The following is a 27,340-nucleotide window of genomic DNA, read 5'->3' as shown; positions in this document are numbered from 1 at the left end:
AGTGGGGCATTGGTGTGACACCCAGTGACCTCATTTGGGTCATCACCTCCCTCTGTTATGACAGCAGGTGATGTTTGCACTGCTGGAGGTGGAAGGGTCTTTTCAGCCACTTTGAGAAACACATCTGCTTGGAACTCATCTGGGGGTAGAAAGAACATTGAGACTGTGAGCAGAAATATAAGCATTGAAAGCAATAGCTTGTAAGAGTTCCAGCTTGTATATAGTGTGCTGTTAACACGGTCTCTGGTGAAGAATAAAAGTGTAACACGAGAACAACCTCCCTCTCTTGTTATTCCAGGTTGGTGTCTCTGGGGAAGACATCTCTGCAAGAAGATGCAGGCATGCTGAAGACTTCAGAAAAGTGAGCAATGAGTCCTTCTGAAAGCTGAGGAGAAGCCCCCTTGTAGGGTCATGAACCTAAGACAAGTCTTCGTGTCTGTACTGCTGTTTGGAGTAGCTGGTCTACTCCTCTTCATGTATCTTCAAGCTTGGATTGAAGAACAACATACAGGTACACTAGGCTTTCTCTCTTGTTTTTTTATTAATATAGTTGCATCTGTTATTTTAAGATGACCATAAAACCTATTGAGGACAGTTGCAGGTTGAGTCCCCATTCCCCCACCCCCACTTTGGAAGTAAAATGGCATTGAAAATAGACTTGTTTTAATTGCTACACTTCATTAAGAAATTTCTTCAGTCACATGGAAAGATGCCCCCAGCTTCCTAATTGTATTGTATCAGCTCCATTTGCAAAAGCAAGTGTTGCAAAAGCATTCTGCACGTCCAGTTTAGAAATTATTCACAATGATGATTTGTTGTGGGATTTGTACAATACATTTTTTGTAGTAAAGTAATTTTTGGAGAAAAACTGCTGTGTTTTGTCAACAAAAGTGGTCTTCTAAGCAGCAGTGCTCATGGAATCATCCTTTCCCTTTCTTTTTTGTTGTTGTTTTTTTGAGACTGGGCTTAGAAATCTTTTTATATATAGCATCAGAGTCATCTAGCAACTTCAGGTAAATCTGTGTTTGCACTGGCTCAGTATTACACTTCTGAATTTTATTTCTGTTGTTTCCCATTTGTGATGTTTTGGGTTGAACTCCAGCTTAATCTAGATTCTCTTATGGACTAAACTAAACCAGGTTATTTACCTCAACCCCTACTGGAAGCTCAGTCACCTTCCACAAAATATCAGTAAGGTCCTCCATGGATTTGCTCTGTAGGTCCACTTTTTATTGAGGGCATATCTTTGATTTTACCTGTATACTTGTATTGGGGGTTTAGGGTTTTGTTTTCAAGGTTGGGTTTGGTTGGGGGTTTTGGGGGGTTTTCTGGATTGTTTGTTATATATGCTTGGGGTTTTTTGGTCAGTGGTTTTTTGTTTGTTTCTAGCTTGTTGAGTCTTGACTTTCAGATCCTCTTGTCTCACTCAGCTTCCATTTCCTCTGTAAAACTCCTATTTTATAGTATGTTGATACCATTGTGAAGAAATATATCTGTAAAACCACATTAGTCTCTGGCTTTATTGATTTGGACTGTTATTCCATGAGCTGCTAGGCTCCAGTATGTTTTAGAGAGCAGTGTTGAGGGGGAAATATAGTGCATCATTTCTGCAGTTGTTTGACAATGACCTTGAGGTTTTTTTCAACTAAGTGCAATGATCACAGCATTAATTCTGGCTTGTTAATTTTTCTGCGTTGTCCCAAAGTATTCACAAGCTTGTATTAATAAAACTGTTGTAAGAGGTAATACAGGCTCCCTTTGGAAAGGTTCCCTTGTAATCAGTTGTTGACAGAAAGGTGTTGGCAGAAACTGAGCATGAAGCAGAGGGGGGTCTTCCTTGAAAATCTCTACTGTTGTCAGGAATTTTTAGGGTAGATATCCTTGCTTTCAAGGTAGTTCAGGAATGTAGATGATGACTGTAGATTATTGATTTATTTACTTGCTGACATTCTTCACATTCCTTGCATCTTTTCTTGTGCTGTAATTAACCTTTCTTTCCTTGCAGTGCTCCTTGTTGCGGTTTCTCACTGCAGTTTTTTTGACGCCTTTCTTTTGCATGTATCTCTCCACTATTAAAAAGAAACAGGAAAAATAAAATAAAGGTTGAACTAGGACAGACTCTGTTCTTTTGGCCAACCTTGCTTTCTTTGGGGTTTTCTTTGATATATTGCTATAATCTTCTTGAGGAGAGAGACTTCTCCTTGCACACATAAGTCATTTCCATGTGGAAACATTTCTCTAATAAAATGGAAGCTATCAGAGAATAACAGAATGGTTAGTGAGCTTGAAGTGTGACTGCAGTTTTGAGTGCCCTTCTATCTCACTGGACTGCTGGTGTGACAGCACTTCATCAAGATCCAAAAAAAAAAAAAGAATTTTGGCATTCTCTACAGTAGCAGTAGAGAATGTATATGGTCATGCACATTGGCAAGAGCATGGAAAAACTCATTCTTTGGTGTCTGCTCTTGCTTCTTCTTCCAATTTAACATTTAGAGAGCCATTCTTTTTTATTTCAAACACCTGTATCTCCCCTAAACCTTCTGTGGCACAATTCTCTAATGCTCCGCTCCTGTATGCTGCTTTAGAGTTGATATGAAATAGAACATATTTGCATATTCACAATATACATTAGTTTAGTTATGGGCATTTTGCAAATTTTTTTCCCTCTTCTGCTCTGTTTTTCATATTGCCACATGTTGTTCACTGTGGCTTTTTTGGGAATGAGCTGTATCTGGAGAATCCTAAACTGACAAGTATCTTTGCACGGATTTTATGTTTTCCTTTAATCCTCTCACTAGCTGCACAGCTGTAAGACAGCTAGTTTTAATCTGCAAGTGGCTGAGCATGTGAGGTGAAGTTCTGTTAGGAAATGGAAAGTGCGCCTCGTGCTCCTCAATTGCCATGCTCAGAGCCTGTAGAGACAAGTGTTTGTTGTAGGCAGAACTATTTTTATCTTCCACAGTGCCCTGTTCAAGACCTACAGCATTCATGTTTGGTTGCTGAAGGGATGGAAAGTTGGATGTGTTTGAGTTCAGGGAAGTATCTGTTTTGCACCTGTGAAATGCTGCTCCTTACCGCCCCATTCTTCTGAATATCCGGAGCCTTTATAAATCACAATCTGTGGAAAAGATAGTGAGTTTTACTCTTTTGTGGTTTGTAGTGTTCATGCTTATTTCTCAGGCTCTTCTAACTGTGGTGTGAATTATTCCCAGATGTAGATTTTTTCGGGGGGGAACTGGAAAATTATATGGTAGTTTTCAATTCCCTTATTAACCTTTGGCCTACTGTTTTAAAGTTGGACTGTTTTCTTTCACACTTGCCATTCTTATTGCCACTTCTTCTAGCTGTTCATAATTTTTCCCACTAGATCCAGTGCCAGATTTTATTCGTAGTTTGCTTTCTCTCTTTTTGGGTCTCTTATTTCTACTTCCTGTTCACATCACTGAGATCTCAACTGTGATTTCATTCCCGTTTGTCTTATTTTGCTCTAGACTGATCTTATTCAAGCATGTTTTCCTCTGATTTATTTTTACAAACTTCCCTCATTACTCAAATGTATCCAGCTCAGAAACATCTCTAATTTTTCATCCTGTCCATCTACTCCAGATGCACCTGCAGGCTCAGCAGCTGGATGCAGTTCTCAGTACAGCCATGTCTTCTGCTCCCTCCCACTGTGCTTGGACTCTTCAGAATATTTCTAGTCATGTTTATCATCCCTATGCCTTAAAAAAGTGAAAATCTTTCATTTTAAGATGTCTAAGAAACAGCTGCTAGCTAGGTGGTGGTCCTCTCTGATGGCTTTTCAGAGACATTAGCAGACAGAGAGAACAGGGGAGTTTCTTGGTTTGGCTCTGGGCATGGAGTGTATAAAGACAGGAAGATATATCTTTACTTCTGTTGGGTAGCTTCAGTCCAGCTCAGTGGAGTAATTGGGAACAGACTTGTCAGTAGTCCAGTGTGAGCATAAATATATACAGACTACATCTGGATGAAAATTTAATTGACAACATTGATAATGTGGTATATATGGAGCACTTCCATATATAAATATATTCATTGTATATAAATTCACATACATGAATGAACCTTAATGTGAATTGAGCTGGAACCCAGAGCTTTACCTGACAGTTCTCCACACGGTCTTGCATTAAGCAGTGCAAGCATCAAATATTGTGGCATTGATTAAGAAGCAAACACTATTTGTTACATGCTTAGAAATTTCCAGCACTGTTGATCTTATTCAGATGAAGCAAACTGCTGGGTGTCATGGCTGATGTTGAGTTCTGTACCATGAATTACCTGAATTAGAGGGTTGTGGGGTATAAAGGACACTTACAATTTAATCCTGAAATATTAAAGACATGAATTGGAGTTTTAAGATAGGGGTTCTCATTCTTTAGTTTAAAACTCTTCCTTTTTATGTGGACTGATGTGATTTAGTGTGACTGATTACTTCAAAATAATCTGAGAATATCTTTGAGGTTAGAACTGTATGCTGGGTTTGTTGTTTGGGGTTTTGCCATGTCTTTTTTTTTTCCTTCTCTCAAAGTTTGTGTAATTATTTTTTTGTGTTGTGTGACTAATAAATCCATGATTATTAAGGACTACTTTAGAATAGAGTAGTCTTACCACTAATTAAAACACTGCACCGCCCTTCCATAGATTTCTGGCTCCCGAGGGTGAAAAAGTCTGCATCTCCTCTTTTCCAGAAGTTCTGTATCTCACCTTAAGGATAACGAGATTTTTCCATGTGCTTTCCCTTCCCTTTGCAGAGTATCAGTTCTGTAGCATCAGTGGTTGCCCAGGCATCCTTCTGCAGTCAGTGTGCTTACCTGCAATTTGTGTCCTGAAAAGCTTCACAACACAGACTTTATACCCATTCGTCAGGCCACAGGTGTTCCTCTTGTAAAGAAACAAAAATTCAGATAAAAATCACATTTTAAAAAAAGTTTGGGCTTTCATGCAGTTCTTTGCATGAGCTTTCACAATTTAATCTGCTGCTGTTGTAGCCATCTGGGTTGTATCCATTATACATATTCCTTGGCATACTCAGGTGGGCTTTTTTCCCCACCTTGCCAGATTTGGTAATCTAAGGGGGTCTTTTGGGTCCTTTAGTAATCTGGTGAGATATTTTGAGTCCATGGAGTGCCTTTCTTCCTTATCTTAGAACTCTAAGTAGCAATTTAATATGTGTGTACACATGATAATATTTACTCTTTATTGCTTTGCTGGGTTGATTTTTATTTAAACTTTGTCTAAGTGAAGAAACATTGATGGTGGCTTAAAGAACCATTCATATGTGATGATTTGCAAAGGCACCTGTTTCATGGAAGTCATAGTTTTTCTAGACAATCATCATAAAATTCATTAAAGTAATATATTTGTAGAAAGGAGGTTTGTAGATAAAGGTGAAAAGAACACTGCTCAGCAATGGTTATTAATTATCAATAATTTAATTCTTCTAGTAAGATTGAAATATTTCTGCTGTCAAAGTCCTGGGTACTTATGGGAGTCTTCCTAAGTCTGCTGGAGAACATCACTGGTACGGCAAACAAATCTTCAGGTTCATAATGCCCAGTCACTAATGAGGCTGCTCTAATGAGTCTGGGTGTACTTAGGTTTTACCCTTCTGGTTGAAATATGCTATGTTTTGTGTGTGAAATGTTTCTGTTTCTTTGTTTTGTTTTATTTTTTAAATCTGCCACATTATTGGACTGAAGCATAAAAGAAAGAAGATTCAGTAGGATCAGTAAATGCTGCTTGGTGAACAATTACACTGGTATTGAAGTCCCAGAAATGCTACAAAGTTTTATTAGGTGAATTTCTCCATTGTAACATAGAATGGATTTCCTTTCTCCACACCCAGCTTTCAGTAGATGAAAACTGTAGGGGGAGAACAATTTCTTTTTCAGGAGAAAAGCTAATAAGAAACAGGTGGAAATTGATATTTACTTAAACCATAATAGTTTAAAAACACAAGTAAAAGTTGAATACAAGACAAGATGGTTTCCTGAGCTATTGATTGTAGAGTCTCATCCTGTCTTTTGCAGTTTCAAATCCCAGAAGCTTTAAGAAAAAAAAAAGCTAAAATTTCAAATTTTTATAAGACTTAAGGCTCTATTTATCTATTTCTGAAGATATTCTTCCCAGGTCTGGCTGTTTAGCAACCATTTCATTCATTTTTTCATTCAGTCATTTTCATCTTGCATTTCATTCATTTTACTTTTATCATTCCTATAGCTAAATCCCATTTAATTTTATAAATCCTTCTACTTTAGAAGAAATTCCAGCTTCCCCCTTCTGGTGGTGTAAAGCAAACTAAATGGGAAGAGGTTTTGGAGCTCCTCATAGCTATATATTCATTTTCATGTTTGAGTGGTAGCTGATGACATTTCATGTATTATTGTGTGTAAACTTTGAACATCCCACACAACCTTGTTCATACCTAGGCCACAGAGATCTACTTCTAGAAAGGTGCAGCACATACCTTAATTATACTAAGGACATCTGAATATACTCTTTCTTGCCTGTTTTCAAACACAACTTTAGGAAGAGGATTCTGTACCTTTCTTGTATCTATGGGCATGTAACCAAATTCACTTCAAAATCTGAATTGTAGTTACCCCTGTAGGGCTTTTTGGCTTAATTAGTGAAACACTTATGAATTGGGGTATCCTTCTTCCTGGAAAGGCTGAGTAACAGTAATGCTGTTTTCAAAATGCTCTTTTGAATTGGATAGAAAATATGTAACTGGTGCTCTTCATGCTGTTTTCCAGTTAGTCAGACCCTCAGAGCGGAATATCTGGCTGATGTTTGGAAATGTGATTTTACAGAGTCCTTAGCAGTCATTCTTTCTTTTTAAGTAGCTATGCTTTTTCTTTTTTTTAACATGATATATGAGTTTTGGTTTGTTTTCCAACTTTTTTTAAATTTTCTTACAGATGTGCTGTGATTGAGTGAAGTGGTTAGTTTTCAGTTATTGTCCACCATTGTTACTGCTTTTAGTAACATTTGGTTCAAGACAATTCTTCAGTTCCTTTCCTTAAAAAAGCTTGTCATTTGGGCATTACAGCCCTGCAGTCTTGTCTCTTCTGGGCATGGACTGTATGATGCAGTACCATTTAAGACAAACATACAATCTTACAGAGCAAGAAGGGTGGAGAGGTATTTTTCACCTTGCAAATCATCATTTTGATATAACAGTAGAAAAAAATTAAGATCCTAGAATCATTAAGTTTGGTAAAGACTTATAAGATCATCAAGTTTGACTTTGACTAATAACCACATTATCAGCTAAACCACAGCATTTAGTGCCATGTCCAGTCTTTCTTGAACACCTCCAAGATGACTTCACCACCTCCCTGGGCAGTCAGTTCCAATTCTAAAATACCCTTCCATGAATAAATTCTTCCTGATGTCCAGCCTGAATGCCCCTGGTACAGCTTGCGGCCATGTTCTCTAATTCTGTCACTGGTTGCCTGGGAGAAGAAATGTGCTACACCCTCCTTTCAGGGAGCTGTAGAGAGTGATAAGGTCTCCCCTGAGCCTCCTTTTCTCCAGGATAAACAAACCAAATTCCCTCAGCTGCTCCTCATATGACTACCTAGGAATTATAATGAAAAGATGAATGTTTTTCTTTTCCTGGCTTGTTCCATTTTCCTTATGTGCAGTGCACATTTTCAGAGGAGCAAGTGGTTGATGCTGGAGTACATTTAAGTTGCTGCTTACCTCTGTGTCTGATGCTGAACTGCTTTGATATGTCACTTGATTGCAAACAGACCTGTTAAAACATGTGATGTGGTCTCTGCAAAATTCCAAGGAAAAGCTTTGGTTTCTTACTGGAATTAAATTAGAAGTTCTAATGTTTGTTTTAAGGGTGAGTATATACATATAGGTATGCATAGATATATATTTATTTAAAGTATCCCCTTTATTTTCTTTTTCTTTTTTTTTTTTTTTTGGTGGGCATAGATACTCCCGGTAGGAGAAATATTTTAGACGGAAACCTATCTTCTAACCACAGTCAGCTACTGGGGTACATGGAGATGAGTTTATATGGAAGAATTTTTTTTGTATTCACACTCTAGAGCCTTCGTTTCTGTCTCTTTCATTTTACTCATTTGGTCTTACTGTAAACAGGTTATTGCTATTAATTTGGGATACTTCTGGATCATCTTGCAATGTGTGAAACAAGCATTTAAAGATCAGGAGGCTGAGAGGTTTCAAGTAAAGGGAGCCATTTTAGTGTACAAGGGGTTAATGTCTGACAGGTGATGTGTATGATTTAGCTAGAAAAAAACATGATTTGTGTCAAGGAGCAAAAGGTTCAAGGAAGAAGAGAAGTACCTTTAATGTCTTTTTTTTTTTTTAATGTGGAAGAAACTGGTATTATTTTTGGTTCTTTTTTATTTTTAAAGGTAATCATTATTTCACATCAGCATGAATATTGGCTGGGCTTTTAAGTTTGGGTCCCTATTTCTTCAGACAACTGTCTTACTTCTTGTATTTTTTTTTTAATTTATATTAATAGCATATTCAAAGAAAAAGAATGTTTCTACATTCTACAGTATTCCCGTGCAAGACATTTCCTATCTGTCAGTTTGAAACTGGGAAGATGCATGACACATCAGCATACAGTGTTTTTCTTCTCAGCTCCTTCAACCTTGAGCCTTGTGGCTATATGTGTGGGAGGGAATGTTGCTGTCTGCAGCCACAAAGAAGGGAGGGCTAGCTGGGTGCTATCAAATGTTTAAAAAACAACAAAATCTAAAATAAACAAACAGGCAAGCCCTTTCCAAAACTCCCAAATTTGCTCATTTCTGTTGAAAGTCAGGGTCAATCATCAAATCAGCTTGAAGATTCTGTTTTTTGTAAAACAGTAAATATTCATTACTCAGGAAAACTGAAAAATATGCTGTATTTTAAGCACTGCCCTGTATACAGATGAAACCATTCCCAGGCAAGTATGAGCCTCACTTGATGTAAAGTGATAGGGAATGGAATATCACACACATCCATTGGCTTTGGATTTTGTTTTGTTTAATCTTGTTTTAGTGAAGAGGTGCAGCAGCAGCATCCTATACTGGAAAGTCTGAAAAGCCATACTTGGCAGCAAGTGCAGCCTAGAAAATACTATTGCCCACAGTAGCTCTTTAGGAACTCTCACTCCCCTCCCAGTTCCACTCAAATCACCAAAAACAATTGTTTCCTTATCACTTCAGAGCCTCCCCATGGTAACAACATCCAAGACTATCATTGACCTCTATTAAACCTGTGTGAAACCTGTGTGCTAGAAGTGGAATTTGTCCCTCAGAGCTTTGTTGTTTCAAATAGTTTTGTTTATATTGACCACTCAGCTTTCTATCACACAATACTGCCAGGAATTCACAGCACATAGCTCTAGCAAAATCAGGCTGAGAAGGCACAGATTTGGTCTCTTGGCACCATCTACAAGGGAAAATGACATGAGTTATCAAAATATTTGGGGAATGATAGACGTTTTTTCTGGACAATGGTAATAATAATTTTCATGTTTACAGTTCCATAATATTCTAATTAAAAACAAGCATATAAGACTGGTCAATGCCAGGCTTTTCTAAATGAGCAATATTTCCTTTTTGCTTGGTTGAGTTTTTTGATTGGTTTGTTGGTTGACTGGGGTATTTTTGTTGTTGTTCAGGGATGCTGAAGCACAGAAACTCCTGGAATGGCAGGGATGGGATACAGTGTTGAGTCAATGGTTGCAAGGAGTTCATTTCCCATGGACAAAAAATCTTATGAGCCAAGCAGACAATGAAGGGGGAAGGAGGGGAGGACCTCTTAAGAAAGTCATTGGCTTTGGAAATATGACTTTCTTAAGTAACAGTGATAGTGAGGCAAAACTTGTCTCTCAGCGAAGAAATTCATTGGCTTAGAACATAACAGATTGGTTAAAATTTGTGGCTAAAAGCCACAAATTTTGACAGTCACATCAGAGGGTGTCTTCTGGATGTCATAGGCACTGGGTAACATCCAGAAAATAACTGAAGATCAACAGCCAAAGGTTGAGAATAATCAGAGCCAATATTAAATTTCACTGTGGGTGTATGCCAGTGTTAGACAAGGTGTTAACTGATTTTATGTTTAATGTGATTGGAATGGAGCAGGTAATTTCAGTACTAAGTATAGTCCAACAATAGAAGAACTTGCACAGCTTTGTGTACATGTGTGAGGGCAGAGATGGAGGAAGAAGCTGTTAAAAGTCTGCAATACTTTCTTTGACAGATGTGTTATAATCTAGGCCTAATACAAGCATGCACTTAGGATCAGCTCAAGTGAACTTGGGGTTGTTTATTCGTGTTGTTGGGCCCTGGGTGTGGGCATATTGCCTCTCAGTAAATTATATGCAGGAGAAATGAGGGTTTGGAGGTGTTTGGTTTTGATTATGGTCAGCTAGGGAGATGTGGTGCGTGAGTTCTGCTAGCTGCAGCTGGAAACATTCTGTTGTGTTAAACAGGAAAATATCAGTGCCTGATGCTTTGCCATTCATCCACAAAATAGCTCTGCTAAGAAAAGAAAATATGTCCAACAGGAAATAATAATTATAGCAAATGTTGTTTGCCAAGATAGTTTTGATTATACTTTATATTCTTGCTTAATTTTTTTAAAAGAGCTGGCTCCTCCTGGGAAGAGTGGAAAACAGTTGTTCCAGAATTGTTGCCATACCCCCATAATGTTTCTGTTCTTCAAAAGTGTATGTCATGAGAGGTTACTTTGACTTTGGCCTTACAACAATGGCAGAGGAGAAGGATCTTTAGTTAGCAAAAGCTTAATAGAACTGGGTAAATAAAATTTCACTTTCTGGTCCACTTGTCTGTGTAAAATCATTTTTTATTCCTGGAAGAACACTTAGTGGCCAAATAATGCAGTGGAATCTGTTGTAATGGTGTTATTGCATTAAAAAAAAGCCTACAGTATATTCACACTACACTTTTTCAATTAATTCTAGCAATAAAAATTAGGAAAATACATAGATGCATTAATTTCTTTTTCTTTGTTTCTGTCTCCTTCTTGCTCTCATTAAATAGCCATTAATGCACAGTATGCCTTGTCCACTACTGAGAACTAACAGGGAACCATCTGTTAACACAGGTCATGGTATTTGAATTGTGTGGAAAATGCAGCCTGTTACTTCAAACATTATGCATATAATTCATTAAACGTCATTGCTTTAAGATGATTCTGTACCTGCAGTCAAGAATTATGGAGCATTTTCCAGGAAGCACTTCTGTTCTTGATGTTGGGCCAATGAATCAAGACTCCTTATGAACTTCAGCTTGATTTATAAACTATTTGGAAATTCTCAAGCCAAGTAGCTCTACAGGACAGTTGTTAATAGAGGTGACAGATATTTGTTCTCCTTAGAAACTGAAATTTCTGTGGGGATATAAGATTCTCAAGTTCTCTAACCTTTTCTACCTATCAGCAGTCCTCAAAGAGGTCATCAAATATGTAAAATTCTGACACTGGTGAATAACCAAATCTGTCATGTTCTGTGATAGGAAGGAAAGAAGCAGCTCAGGCAGGCTGGTACAGGGATGGGAATTTATTTGGATATGTTTTTATCTTTTTTACTCTTTTGCTGTGGGAGCTGCTGAATAATTAATGCACTAATAAAGTCCATTGGATATGAATAGACTCTTAATCACTAAAGAAGTTACTTGTAGGATCAGAATCATCAGAGTGAGAGTTGGCTGACTGGCCCCTGATTAAATTATATCCAATGAAGCAACAAACTGTAGGAAAAACCACATTTTTTTTTTCCAGTGAGTATTTGATGAGTTTTCTTCTTCCTCTGTGCAATTTTATGTTAAGGATTTGCTATTGCAGTCTGATGGCAGGTAGAAGACAATGAAAAACATCTCAGAAAAATCCCTGGCTTTGCTCCTGGATTTCAAATTACTTTCATGGGATGGGGGCCAGCAAAAGTATATGTGAAAAACAACAAATAATGCAGACTTTGGGGATTTTTTTTTATTTGCTTTATCCTCTTACAGATGGCAAAATTAATTTCACCCTGCTTCTTTTCTGTTGCAATCTTTCCACTTCAGTGTGCCTATTTTGAAGATGAACAGGCGGATGAGACTGGGCTTACGTAGGCTGAGGTAGTTGCAGTGAGGTATAAATACTTCATGATTTATTTAACCTTTAAGCAGAAATTTCTTTCTGGTGGAATTAATCTGCAAATAGCTGAGGTGTGCTACCACTTGAGTTATGATTGATCATGCAATATAAAAAAACTCTATTGGCATCAGGTTTAGGACTGATGTACATATAAATATAATGCAGATAAAGCTGCCAGATGCTGTGACTGACAGGTGGGTTCAAGGTATTCTTGGAAAGAAGACTCAGCCTTGACTCTCCAGCTAATAAAATGTGCATATTGGACAGCTTGTATTAATATTCTGTAAATAAAATACAGTTGAATGACAGTTGGGAAGCAGTTTAAGCAAAGTCTAGTCTGCGATTACCAATGCACACACAAATTAATAAATGATTTTCTGGAAAATTGGAAGTTAATCTTGATATTTTAAAAGATCTAATCCATGTGGACCAGTATCCACTTAAGGCAATCATATTAATTACTTGGGGGAGGTCAGATGTTTATTTGCAAAACTTTGCTGTCCTTTCAGTTTTAATTTGGGGCTGAGGACCAGGTATTTTACCCGGGTCAGAGGGCTGCCAGAATGTCTACCTCTAGAGCTGGTAGAACAACATCTTTTTGGTTTTGTCTCTCCATAAGGGCCAAAGACCACATAAATGATCAAAACCATTTGTTCATTCTGTTCAATGTGTTTCTTGAAGCTGACACATTCACTAACAAATGTACTTTGTTAGTGTGTATCCCCTGAGCTAAGCCATAGAAAAACAAGAGCAACTGATAAAAAATGGCAGAGTAAAGCAAATGGTTTCTGGAACCTTGATGATAAGAAAGGAGAGCATGCCATCGATGTTTAATTCTAACTTCTGTTATGACTTCTGTTATGACTTCTGTTACAAGAAATATGCTAAAGTTACTTTTTATTATTACATATTTGTTGTACATGTTTATATTTTCATGATTATGTTTTACTTTTCTCAGACTACTGCTTGGCAGTTCCTATTACTAAAATATTTTTGTCCTTTAAGTATGTTGTTTCTCACATATCAATCATTAGTTAAACTCTCTATCATAAAATCATTCTCTGGTGACACCATCTAAAGAAGGCTGGGATCACACAGTCAGCCATTCACTATGAGTAACCTGGCCACAAATGTGCTTTTGCCTTGAAAAAACTTCTGACATTTCAGGTTTTTCCAGAACTCTGGTTCTCACTGATATTTCTTTTCTTGCCCTCCAAATATCTGGAAGCAGCTAACGTGGGTGCAATTTGTAGAGGTTTTAAATGGCTGGATTTGTAGGAATAGTATCTCCTTTTATAGTGCAATTTAAATCTTCCTCAAGATAATCCTTAGCGAAAAAGATCTGTGCTTCAGAGAATCAGTAGAATTAATAAAGATTTTTTGTGTGTGTGAGGAATATTGAAGTTTGACCAATTGAAAGTACCCAAGTGTCTGTTCCTGCTTTTTTTTTTTCCCTAAATAGTCTTTGTCTTTTGATGTTCTCCTCTGATGTGATATTGCACTTGCACAACAGTGTTTGTGCCATAGAGGTAATGTTCCAGGTAGTTCCATTGCTACAGACAGTCACATTTTGTTTTTCAATAAATAGCCATAAAACTGAGCAAATAATTATGTTTGCATTTGATGCAATGCCAAATACTGTATTATCAAAAATGTTCACTTGAAACTGTACCTGTCTAGGAGTGTTTTCCAGTTACTAATAAAACAAAATATTTGTTGTGGGGGAGTGAGGTCTAATCTTATGTCTAAACATCCAAAGTGACAGTAAACATTTGTATGTGGAGGCCTTGTGATGGTGTGATGCTGTGAGGTGGGGAACGAGGGATGGTGGAGAGGAGGGAAGGCAGAGCCTGAAGAGGAGCTAAAATAGTTTTGGTGGTGTGACATTCAACAAGTTGAGTCCAAGAGAAAAGCCCAAACCACACTGCTCTGAGTTTTCTTTTCTGAATAGGAAGACAGTGTAACCAAGTGGATCATAAATACTTTTTTAAAATGAGGAATGTTTATAGGATGTAATGACTTAGCCTTAGACTGCTGTGAATACCAATGAGGGGAGGCATTCAGACTGACAGAGACCTGAAAGTTGTAAGTTTCCAAGAGAAATGCTACTTGAGCCAAACAAGTATGGTAGCAGGGTGACCACCCTCTGTCACATAGGACATATCAGGTCACTTCTACCTTTAGGCAGCTCAAGCAGAGGCTTAGGAATCCAATTTTCTGTGGCAGACAAAAAGAAGCAATAAATCAGGTCAGGTTCAAAGGTCTCTCCAGCTTTGTATATTGGCTCTGCAAACAGTGTTTGGAGTAGACTATAAACTAGAGAAGTTTATAATAGTAATTTAGAGAATTTTCTTTGCCTTTTGTGTTTTATAATTTAGAGGCCTCCTAGATTGGAGGTGTGTTCAGTAGCCCTGAATTATTCCTTCTTCCATCAGTTTGTACAGCGTTGTCTTAACTGATGCCTTTCCTCCGAGATTCCTCTGATGAGAAATCCAGCTTGAATACTGGATACTACTGGAAGCATTTTTCCCATGATGCTCTTCAATTCTATAGAAATATTTTCTAGAGTGTGTTATCATTGAATCACTAAAAAAAAGTTTTCCACTTTCTGTCCCTGTAAGAATGTTATTTACTGATCATAAAATTAAAAAGTGACTAATGGACGAATGGCTCAGCAGAACATCCTGGCTACTTTTTTTATGTTTTTGGCACTTTTCAGTGCTTCTCTTTGTCAAAAACTAATTAGAAATGATTGATTGTATTATTTCAGCTTTGTACCTATCAAAGTGTTGATAGTAAATTGAAGAATGTTGTTTTCCAATATTTTTTTTGTAAGAGGGAAAGAGACATCTATTTAACTGTACTCATGAATGTTCTGGGATTGACTTTGCACATGTATAAATAAACTGTCTTTCAAGAAGAGAAATTTTGATTAGAGCAGATCAGAGCTCTGATAGATGTTTGAGGGGAGAGAGGCTTAGGTATTAAGGACTTTCTTCATAAGATAAAATTTAGCATTCTTTTAAAATGAGTAACAAGCAAACTCCTCTGCCAGTCAGGTCAGTAACATGACTAGAATTATTCCTTTTTTATTAGATATATATTTTCTCCATACATTTGACAAAATATGCATCTCTTAGTGCCTAAGATTGAGAGGAAGTCAAGAATAAGTGAAGATTTCTGCTTTTTTTGTATAAAGCATCAAGTGTTCCAAATGCCACATTTACTTAATGTTACTTTTACAGTGATTAGAAATGGACCTGACAGTCTGAGCTGGGCAAAACGTTTGCTGGGTAAGGATAGCAAATAGAATTGTGTGATAGCTTGGGGTTTTTCTCACTATCTAGAATGAAATTTGAGCGCATCAATCAGCTGCAACACCTTTGGGAGCAGAATAACAATTAGGCAGTGTTTGTGAAGCCATGGCCATTGCCCTGTGGATTGCTTGGAGGAGCTAACCTGCTGCCATTCCGTCTCAGAAGAGCTGTCTGTCATCAGCAGGTAGAGGTATGCCAGTGCACTTCTGCAGCTTAGAGAAACTGAGCAGCTGACAGCAGCTGAGGCTGTTCTACCCATGAAACCACTGCCTCAACTTCAGCAGACAAAAATTCAATTTTCTTGTCTTAGTCGACAATTAATGGGGAAAGTGGCTGTGCTGTCAAGTGCTCACTGTTGAATGATTTTTCTCAGCTGAGACAGATGCATGAATGGGAAAAATAACTTTACTAATTTCAGGCAATTTAGCTCTAATGACTTTTTAAAAGCCCCACAAGCTAGGTGGTCCAAAGAAAGGCTCTAGGAGAAATTATGTAAACACTAAATAGATGCAATCACCTGCATTTGCTTTCTTTAAAAAATTCACTTATTTTCCTGGCAAGAGTTTATGGTTGAAAAAAAAAAGAAAAATGTAGTAAAGACATTTTAAATAATTTTGTAAGGATATGTTTGGGGGTTTTACCTCAGAAGAATAACGATGAAATAGCTTAAAGTTGAGTTAATTTGAAAACCTTCAGAATGATTTTCAGTGGAAAGTATAATTTTATCAAAGTAGAAACTAAATGTAAATAAAAAATAAGGCTATTTCTTGTTTATTTCAGAGAAAAAAAATTAATAAAATAAAAATTATTTTGTTTAATATCTGACTTTGCTTTTGAAGTAACTTTTTGATTCAAAGAACTATATGATATATAGCTTAAGTATAGAGTCCTGTTAAGAATAGATAAAAAATAGAATGTCAGATTCTTCTTTAGAAGAGTAATTGAGGTTTTTACTAGCTGTAACAAAGGCCCCTTTAACTCATGCTGATATATTGGAGATGCATTATAGATTACTGAGAAAGCAAATGATAATGTATCACTTAATTTATTTGACAAATGTACTTTCTTTAATTAGCTACAGTACTTCATAGACTATTAGCAAATATTTTGCAGTCTGTCCTTTAAAGAATGATTTCTCACAAAGAGACCTTGCAACATCAATTGATTAAGTCTTGATTTGAGATGAAACGTCCTCAGAATTTTGTGAGCAAAGTCTGCCTGTGCAGTTTCTTGAAGCATGAGTTGGAGAGTTTGATGTAAAAATCAAGTTTTTTCCATCCTTTATTAAACCTGTGAGGCTTTTATTTTAATTCTAATAATTTATATTTTCTGGTAGAAACTGTGCTGTCTTTTGTTGGAATTGTTAGATAGAGGTCACATTTCATTATAATTCAATTCCTGAAAGTAGAAAAAGACAGCATTCTGTCAGAGATTGAATAATCTCCAAAGCAGTTCTAATCAAATATTTTAAAGCTTTCCAAAAGCAATATAACCCATCTCATTCTGTTATTGCTTTCTTTTATGCATTTGTTGTTTGGAGGAACCTCGTGTTTGTAGCAAAATATATCCTCCTTCAAGAGTAAACTTTCTAGGAGGAAGAGTTCACCAAGAAGTCTATTTTTGGTCACCATCCGGTTAGGAGGTGCAGTAATGCATATGTCAAGCTGCTGAATAGCTCTGCCAAAAAAGTTCAGATATTTTGTTTGTTTAATAACACAAGTGTGGCTGCTGCCTGAACACATGTCAACTGTTTTGAGGGAGATTTCTAGCCTGATGGTTTCCATCAAACAGCCTGTCCTAGTGGGCACTGTTCTGAAACAGTAAAGGCTCACTCCTGAATATAAAACATGATTTGAAAAGATACAGAGCATCATGCCTTCTCTATGTGCAATGCAAAGGGATAGGAGGAGAAAGAGACATTATGCACTTGCTTCTCAGGGGTACATTGACAAGCATAGATGGGACTGCAGGTTTATGCACGCTTCACACTTTTTTGCCTGACAGTAGAAATGCCAGTATGAATTTGACTCCTCTCTTGCTTAACTTGCAAAATGTCAGTCAGTAGCTGCAGTGGGTTATGGAAATGAGGGTAATGTCAACTTACTTCAGTGTTATGCTTTTCATGCTTTAAGCAAATAAGACCACTTCCATAGCTCACTTTTAGTCTGAAAAGTTTGAGGTATTTTGGATTTGAGCAATAACTCATTGTAACGTGTTCCCACATGATACTGGACATGATATGGCTGTTGCCAGCAAGATACTTTTGATGAATGCTTTTAGCCCTGGATTACAGAATTACAAAGTAAGTGACTCTGGATGATCAAATAAATATTCTGTAGTGGGTGGCGCTCCTCTTCCTGCTCAGGTATGTGCTGCTAGTCTTACAGGTCCTACAGATTTATTTATTTTTTCTTTTTAATGGACCTTTGCTGTATTATTTTAGCCTCAAACATTAGTAGATTGTGGTTGTGAAGTCGTTTAACCGTGAATTTAATTGCAGAAGATCAAGATCTTCCATGCCCTGTTAAACCATGATGGTGATACATGAATAAGGGAGAAGATTTGTGTTGGTCTAAGAGAATTTATGTAAGGCTTTATAAATTATGTATGGAGATTCATCAAAGAAGATGTAAAAATATTTCCATTCAATATTTGCATCTTAAGCCTAGGGATGTGAATCATGAAATACAGGAAAAGAAAGAAGACAAGATGTGTAGGAGGGAGTTGAAAAGAAATGTTGGGGTTGGTAGACTGATCTTCCTGACCAGAGTGGTTAGTGGAGAGTGGTTATTTTCCTTTTTGTCCTGCAAGATAACATCAGTTCTCAGTCTTTACTGTGGTGCAGTATCAGTGGGGCTGGACTCACACACTGGTTTAGATTAAGGCTGGGGAAGAGAGCTCATAATATTTGTTGTTTGGGGTGTGGACAGACTGGGAAGAACAGGAACACTTGTCTGGATGAAGCTAAAAATGACTGGTGAGCAGGCAGGTACAGGTGCAGGTGTGTGACTGGTTTCAACAGGGCTTTTGCTCTTTCCTTTTTTTTCATGTTTATAATTACAAATCCACTTTAAATATCCATTTCTGACCATCTTCTATGGAGTCACAGTCTTTCTACAGGCCTAAGAGAAAGTCTAGAAAGAGGCTGGTTTCCACTGCCTAAAATTAGCCTTGAGAACACCCCTTCAATGTACTACGATTTGTGTTCTCTCTCTATAAACTTTTTTAAGAGGATGTGTGAAGGAAATCTAGCCAAGAATAGAAAGAGGTTTCATATTACTAGGCTATATAAAACTGCAAAGGTTTGCCAGGTTCTTCTGTGGTTCTTGAGCTTAGTTAACCCTCTGTATGTTGTGTAGTTCTGTCCTGGTATAACCCCAGACAGAAACCAAACACCACGCAGCCCACTCCACCCCACAGCAGGATGAGGCAGAGAATCAGAGAAGCAGAGGTGGGAAAACTTGAGGGTTGAGATAAAGACAGTGTAATGGGCCAGAAAAGGAAGAAAATAATAATATTGATGAACAAAACAGAATATGCAGAAGTGATGCGCAATGTGATTGCTCACGCCCTGCTCACCGATGCCCAGACAGGTCCCATGTAGTGACCCCCAGCCAGCTTTCCCCTTGGTTTATGTACTGGGCAGGACACCACGTGGTATGGAATATCCCTTTGGCCCAGTGTCCTGGCTGTGTCTTCTATGAACTTCTGCCCCTGCAGCCCTCTTGCTGTCATAGCATGAGAAGCTGAAAAGTCCTTGCCTTAGTATAAACACTCCTTAGCAACAACTGAAAACACCAGTGTTTATACAACATCATTCTCATACTAAATCCAAAACACAGCACTGTACCAGTCTCCAGGAAGAAAGTTAACTCAATCCCAGCAGAAACCAAGGCAAGTTCTAGCTAACATTTTAAGATCCTTTTGAAAGACCAGTTCAGGTGCTGATGAACAAAGTGCAGATACTGTTCTGTGAATATAAAAGAAAAATAATGGAAAAAAGACCTGCTGCATAAAATGCTGCAAGTAGAAGTGTTATATGTTGTGTTGCACCCTCTTTCAGCCATAATACATTGAGGAAGATTCTTTCTGTTTCATGGAGGTGGATGGCTTTTCCTTTACATGTAATACACTTACCTGGTAAACAGGAAAATCAGAGGTTCATGGCATCAAACTCTTTTGCTTCCCTTTCCTGGGGGAGAAGGAGCAATCTCTTATTCAAGATCCTAGATATGATGGAAGATAACATGTTCTGTCTGAGTTTGCCAATGATTTCTTAAGAAAATAACAAAGAAAACTTATGCCCTAGTTCCCTGTCTTCAAAGCAGAGGTGGTGCTAGGTCCTACTTTGAAGGCTTCTTCTGGTATTAGAATCCTGTGCTGACAGAGACACAGCACTTCAGGTTCAATGAAAGCTTGTGCCATGTCTGTTGTGCTTTGAGACCCTTCCTTACAAAGGCAAGAGAACATTCCTTACACAGGGATGAAGTTCTCTTTATTCCATTCATTCTTAGTAACTCTAAAAGTCCTTGTAATTAAGAATTTAGTCCTTAGATAGAATTTTGCCACTCCTCAAGATTTATGGTCTTGTTTCATCGCTTACAAAATTCTTTTAGCCAATTCATTTGTATTATCAAAATGTATTGTCAAGTCAGATAAAATGATTTCTTGTAAATGGCAGTGGTCACTGCATTCAGGTTCAGAAGCTCTGGTTGCAAAGCAGACAGGTGTTGTGTAAAATCAAAACTATAAGAATACTTCCTGATTTATCTTAGTTTAAGATTTATAACTTATCAGTTGGTCAGTATGAGTATTTAGTTTACTGCATTTAGAAGCCAAGTCCCTTCACTGTCTTAAATTTTCTGGGTCTCTATGTCCTTTATATTTGGCTTTATAAAGCAAAATTAAAAAAATTAAAAAAACACCCTCAATAAATATTGATTTAAAATATTAAGTAATATTGAATATGTAATTAAAACAATAAATTAAACATTGAACTAAAAAACTTACATCTAATAAATTCACAATTTATAAATTTTCAATAAGTATTATGTCAATATCTGCAAGGCAGTTGTATATAACTTGAGTATTTACATATTTAAGAGCCAAATGAAGTGGGAAAATACAATTTATAGTTCACTAACCATTTAAGCTAGGAATGTATACAAAGGTTACAGTCTTCTATTTCAGCATCCATTCCCACAAAGATGTGGTTGGAGATGTTTCAGTGTTGTTTATATTAAAGGTAGTAATGCCGATCACAGTGGTCTAACCAAAAGCTGTATTGTAAACTTGATATCTTCTTCTTTACCTATCATAGATCTGTATTTTATGTTTACTTCTCAGGTTTAATATTAATATTTAAACATTTTGCATCTGGTACATTAAGAGTCCTCATAGAGCCTGAACCTTTCTGCATATAATTTTTTGCCATGTTCTTTTTCCCTTTTTGTTGCCTTTCATTATCAAAAGCAAAGTAGATGCATTTTTGATGGGAGTTTTTTGAGTCTCTTATAAAGATTTATGGATTTGTTCATGTTTTCTACGTACTTGAGCTATAAAGTGCTCAATTGTAAGAAAGATTGTTCTAAAGACTGGAGTGAAGACAGTGGGAAAAGCAGTGTGAGAGATGATAATTTGTGTTAACACATCAATTTGACATGACTACAGATACTTCTTATTATCAAGGAAATACCATCCCAAAAAAAAAAAAAAGTTAAATTTTCTGTGCAACATCCAACTACCACCCATAATTCTTTGAGTATTCTTTTTATCTGAGCTTGACAGATTCATTGTTTCTTTTTGTTCTCATATTTCTCTTGCAATCCCTCAGGCAGAATGTTCTTTTCTTATAATTTTAATTCCAGAAGCTATATATAATAAGGAGAAGGAAAATATTGAGAACCAATAGGCATGAATAAATAAAGGAGAGCAAGTTAGCTGAAATGCATTAACTTCCTTTGCTTTTCTTATCTGCACCCAAGAGCCTCAAACTCCCTCCTTTTTGGAGGTAATGTTGTTTTGATTTATTGCTAAGATGTTCTTTTGTACCAAAAAAGACTTAAAAAACAAATGTTTACAATATAAGCTGCAGTAAAAAAGGAGCCCGTTTATACCAATAATCAGAGTGGGAATAAAAATTATGCTCTTATTAGTGGTCAAAGATACAAAGCACGGCTCTTGTATGTAACCTTGAGTGCTGTCCAAAGTAACGTCATCATAAAGCCCTGGTTTGTTGCACAGGACAATTAATTCTGATAGTAAATCTAAGATAATACACACAAACACACATATACACACTATACACACTGTTGTATTTTACACTCTTTCTTGTCCCTTTGACCTGGATATCCAGTAGGATCCCGGGGTGCTGTGAAGAGAGTTTCTTTTTGGTTGTAGGTGAGAGATGGAAAACTTTTTTCCAACTTTTTTGGCTTTCTTTTCCAGATCAGCTTGGGTTTAGCACAAATTGTTCATGGTTTATTTTCTCTGCTCTGGTGCATCCATAACTTAAAACTGCTCAGTGATTTGTTTATTTTTACTATTTTTGTGTACAAGTGGTTATAGTTCATTATCTTGTCATGCTTACTGAAGGAAAGTGTTTATTCCTTATAAAGCATTAGATAGCTTCAGCCTTGTTTTTAACTTTTTATATACAAAAAAAATCACATTAGTGATGTATAATAGCATGGCAAGTGATGCAAGAGTTAGAGGTTGGCAGACAGAAGTATGCCTTGTTCCTTCTGGCTAATAATTGCAGGGTTTGTTCTCCCACACCCTTGCTCTATGTATGGAGCCTGCAGAACTGAAAAGATATTGTAAGATATTAAAAGATTTAACTTCTGGTAGTTTAATGGTTGGTTGGCTGACATAACAAAACAGAATACACTTTGCTCATAGGTGCTATAGAAATAATGAAGTGTAAAGTATTTTTGCGACTCCTTATAAAACCAAAGAGCAGAAAACTGAGATGGAGTTATCTGCAGATGCTTTGCTATATTGTACTGCCTTCTCCGTGTGTTACTGAGCTTCTCTGCAACTTCATTGGAGCATAAATGTGAGGGTACATAGAAACGAAGCAATTGCTCTTTATTCTTGCTCTTTTTGTGTCTCCAAACATAAATAATTTCTCCATTCATTACTACGGCATCTTAAAAATACATAATTTGGGTAAAACTTCTTAGTAGTGAGTCAGGCTCTCCAAGACACTTGAGATCTAAATAATCTAAAAAATCTTACCCATGTTTAAAAGAGACCTGAGAAGCAAAAGACAACAAAGTTCATGCTTGTCTATATGTGGACATAAAGATTTTAGGTTGCTAAATTCCTAACTGGATGTTGAAACCTCAGAATACAAGTCTTCTCCTTTCTTTCCTTCATAAGATGGCAGAACAGCCCTTCCCCTCTTTGGGGAACAGTTAAGCTGTAGTATAAAAAGTGGATTTCTTAATGTTCTGTTAGTTGTTTTTCTTATTTTATTGTTCTTTTCCTACATACTTCTTAGAATGTCTTCAACAGTCTATAGGGGATTAACTGTGTTGGAAAGTTTGCTTCTAATTTATATATACTGCTTTTAGAGTTTTATTTCTGCAGTACCTTATTTTTAAGAGTTGTTTTTTTCCAAATGTCTGTGGGTTTTGCTGTAGCAGCAGTGGAAACTCTCAGCTTGGAAAATTCTGTAGAACACCATAGAAGTTGTTGAGAACACTGATTTACATACTTGATTTTCAGCAGAGTTTCAAACATTACCCGAAGGCAGGTATCAGCAACATAGATGCTGGTTCTTAAAATTTGCTTTAAAAAGTACTTTTAATCAGAGTCCTACTTTTGGTTTTTTTTCACTTGTTTGGTGCACAGATTGGTGGATGCTATTATGGAAAATTCTTAGAAAAGTTGAAAACCTTTGTTCTTTATGCATTTTTGTTACTATTGATGAATATAGAAATAACACAGAGGAATACTGAAAAAAATGGCTCTGAATCTGAAAATATATAGAGAGAAGAAAATAATCAGGAGAAAAATAGCTTCAGCTACGGCTAATTAAGTTAGTAATCAGTGCTACTTTAATAAACATTTTGAAGATGTATAGTCCATGCTATGACCTTCATATTTTCCAGTTAACAATAATTGAAACTAAAGTGTGTTTCAAAGCATATCTTAAAACCTGTATACTTCTAGAGTACTGCAGAGATAAAAATCTTTTTTTCAATTATTTTGCCATGTGGAAGAGTTCTCATATAGCCCTCCACCTGTTATTAACAAATCTTTATGGGTTGGAATATAATCATCAGCTCAGACTGCAATTATTCTGCTATGAACAGTTGTACATGGCCATCAGAGCTCAAATGCTGTATTTCAAGGCCAGATCTCTTGAGCTAGTGGAAGAGAGGTTTTTTGGATGGGAAATACACAGGGATGCTGTCAGGTGGAACCAGAGTGGAATTCAAGCGGAAGGAGTTTTCCAGATGAGAAGACATATTTCATGAGGGATGAAGATAACAAAGGTTAAGAAGGACAAACTGTATTTTAGATAACTCGTTTTCAATTAGAGGTAGAAGAAAAGAAACACTTCTCAAACTTGGAGCATGCCAAGATATCTGGGTGTTGCTGTAAGATGGGCACGGACTGTAGCTCTGGAAAATACACTGGCAGTATTAGCTAAAATCTTACTTCTGTTACAGAAAACTGGGACTTGTTGAGGTGCTGAGCTGCATGCACAGAGCTAGCAAGACAGGAGGTGTTGAGGCTCCTGTATATCCAAGGAAAGAGCAAGGGGAATAGATCAGAAATGTACTATAGGAGAAAGGAGAATGCGTTAAACAAAGCCTACCCACAAGGAAAGGGCTTGTGTGTGAAGACTGAATGCATTGTTACAGGAAGCAGAATTATGTTTGATTGGTTAAAGGAGGAGTATAAAGAGCATCAAAGGTGGAAAGATGTCTCTATGATGCCTGTGAAACAAAAACTGTTCTTAGCACTTAGGGAAAAGGAAGATGTCATTTTTAGCTGAACAGCAAAAAGTTGAATGTCAATTGTAAGGTGAGAAGGGTGTCATGAAAATAAGGCATCCTTACTTGTGTGGAGAACCTCAATGCAGTAGGTATTAGCACAGAACTGAGTCCTTGCAGGTAGGATGTTAAATTGTAGCAGTGATCACTAAAACTGCATGCTCAGCATAGTGTTGTAAGCAGCTGAGTGTGGGAGTTAAAAGGTCTGGTTGTTAAAAATATGAGCAGTAGGAAGATTACTCGTTAATCCCTTAATAGTTCATCTCATTAGGTGAAACAGCAGGTGTGGTGTGTTTAGGTTCTCAAAGAACTACCTGCTCATTAGGAAATTAATTTCAGTTAGCTTTAAATCACTCTCACATACACTTGATTGAGGGATACATTTTGAGAAGCTCCTGGCCATAAGTTGGGCAGTTCTGAAGGGATACAGAAGTTACCACAATGTTCATGGGCTATAGAAGACTCCATGTGACACTGCCTACACAGCACTTCACTGGCATGGTCCCCATGGAGGGCATTGAAGGATGAGAAGTTACCTTCTGGTGGGGAGGAAACTCTCCACTGCTTTCTCTCTGTTGTATTTGGGGATGCTGAGCTGCAGCAAAGGTACCCTCAACTGCATCTGCCCTGCATGCTTTAATTAGGGTGCCTAACATCAGGATGCTACCCTGTTGATATTGCTGCTTCCTGACTAACTGATGGTTCTTGGTTTCACAGCACCTGCTCTTTGAAATGCTCATGTCATCTAAGTCTCTGCCACCCTAACATCTTACTGATCAAACAGCTCCCACAGCTGTAAGATGGCATGGTAGCAAAAAACCCCTAAATTTAGGGAACAAGATAAAAAAAATCTGCATACAAAATCCTAGGGTTCCATTCTCCAAACTAGTAAATACTTTCCAATAAATGCTATGTTTAGCTTTTCCCACACAGGAAGCAGGGTTGTGGTATTTTCTTGGTTCCCCGTGTCAGGAAGGCATGAATCTGACTCCATGTTCTTAGAAGGCTAATTTATTATTTTATGATATGATTTATTATTTTATGACATGAGAATACTATACTAAAACTATACTAAAGAATAGAGAAAGGATTCTTACAGAAGGCTACAAAGAATGATAATGAATCTCATGACTCTCTCTCCAGAGTCCAACACAGCCTGACCATGATTGGTCATTAAGTTACAACAATTCACATGAAACCAATCAAACAACCACCTGTTGGATAAACAATCTCCAAACCACATTCCAAAGAAGCAAAACACAGGAGAAGCAAATTGTTTTCCTTTTCCTCTGACGCGTCTCAGCTTCCCAGGAGAAGAATCCTGGGATTTTTCAGAAAATATGATGGTGACACAGGGTGCTACTGAAGTGGGGGAAGAGTGGCCTCTAACTTAACATTGTAAAACTTCAAAAAGTTTTACCCTGGATCCAGGCTGGTTGCCCTCTATATCAGCAAGAATCATTCATGGGTTTTTGAAACACCAGCTGACCTGGCCTGTATATCTGGTGGGAAAAACAGAGGTGTCAATTCAGAAGAAGAAGGCCAAGCCAAAAAATAAGGATAACATATCAAGTAGTTTTCTCAAAGTGTGAGTGGAAACTCAGGAAAAGAGTATGAAATTAAATGTTAGGTCTGTTATCTATGCTGTAAGGATCTCCCTCTGCAGCACAGAAGCGTAGAATTTGTTCCTATTACAAGAGTTGAGGGATCAGGACATGTGGACAGGTATGTTTCACACCATAAGTGTGGCAGTAGTGGTTATCAGAACACCAGGCACAGCACAATTTTAAAATTATTTATTTCTTTATTTTTTTTTCCTTCTGGTGAGATGTAATTGCCATATTACATTTGTTGCCAACTTCAAAACACATTCACAGCTATCCTTTTTAACTCCTACAAGTGGGATATTTTGTTACACTTGTTCTTTATAAAGTAGTAAGCTAAAAATGAGGCTTTTTTTGTAATTGTAGCTCATTTCAAGAAAGGATGTTTTGGTTTGGTTTTGGTTTGGTTTTCTTTTAATTCCCCTACTCAGCTGAAATCTGAAATAAAAGGGAAAAATAACTTGGGTAGCAATCTGGAGTTAGCACTGCTACAAAGCATTATTAAAGCAGAACTACCAAACCAAAACACATAGTTTTGTAAAATTAGAGTGGTACCACATTTGTCATGGATGTTTTTCTCTCTCTGAAGAAGTACTTGGTCTTCTATATGAAGCTGAACCTTATCTTCCTGGAATTATTTTTTTTAATTGCCACAGTGTCAGAACAATTTATTTGTAAGATTTTAAGCAAAATAGATTTTCATTGCAGAAATAGCTGTTTGGTACAACACTTACCATAAAACACAGTGACAGAGGTACATGTCCTGGATCTTATGATGATAGCAGCAGCACTAGCTTTGTCCTCAGCATTGCCTGTTTGGCTTCATCTCAGCCTTCTAACAGGAAAACCTGACTGCATTTAGGAATCTTAGACCAGAATTCGTGTTGGAAATGTACCTGCTGGTCTTTAGGTTTGTTTTGGGCAGCATTTTGTTGTCTTTTTCCATAAATTGAATATTGATTGAAACAAATTCTTCTTAAGCTAACCAGTACATACTTCAAACCCCAATGCCACAGATGCCACTTTGAAAAAATCTCTTCCTATGGACTTTAAAATCCCATGCTTAGTACTTCAGAAAATCCTGAATGCAAACTTTTCTGTGCCTATAATGTTAGTGCAGAAATGAAAGTTAATTGGAAATAATGTCTCTACTAAAGGAAACTGAAAAATCACTTACTCTTCCTATACTACAGCCATTTTTGTAATCTTTTTTGCTGACATATCAATGCACTGCAATAATGCCTTCCAG

The 27,340-nt window shown here is 37.1% G+C and overlaps 1 protein-coding gene across 1 annotated transcript in view; it reads left to right on the top strand.

The window, feature by feature from the left end:
• Positions 1 to 314: 314 nt before the first annotated feature.
• CHST9 (carbohydrate sulfotransferase 9) overlaps positions 315 to 27,340 on the top strand; it is an 80,170-nt gene continuing 53,144 nt past the window's right edge. Inside the window, exon 1 of the mRNA XM_071418636.1 lies at positions 315 to 511. Coding sequence (XP_071274737.1) covers positions 412 to 511 — 100 coding nt within the window. The 5' untranslated portion in view covers positions 315 to 411. The remainder of the gene's footprint in view (positions 512 to 27,340) is intronic.

This window comes from Agelaius tricolor, unplaced genomic scaffold (assembly GCF_023055355.1).
Source record: "Agelaius tricolor isolate 1412-34295 unplaced genomic scaffold, bAgeTri1.0.p SCAF_2, whole genome shotgun sequence".
Taxonomy (NCBI): domain Eukaryota; kingdom Metazoa; phylum Chordata; class Aves; order Passeriformes; family Icteridae; genus Agelaius; species Agelaius tricolor.
Note: the sequence above shows the minus strand (reverse complement) of the source record. Positions and strands in the feature narration are given on the sequence as shown.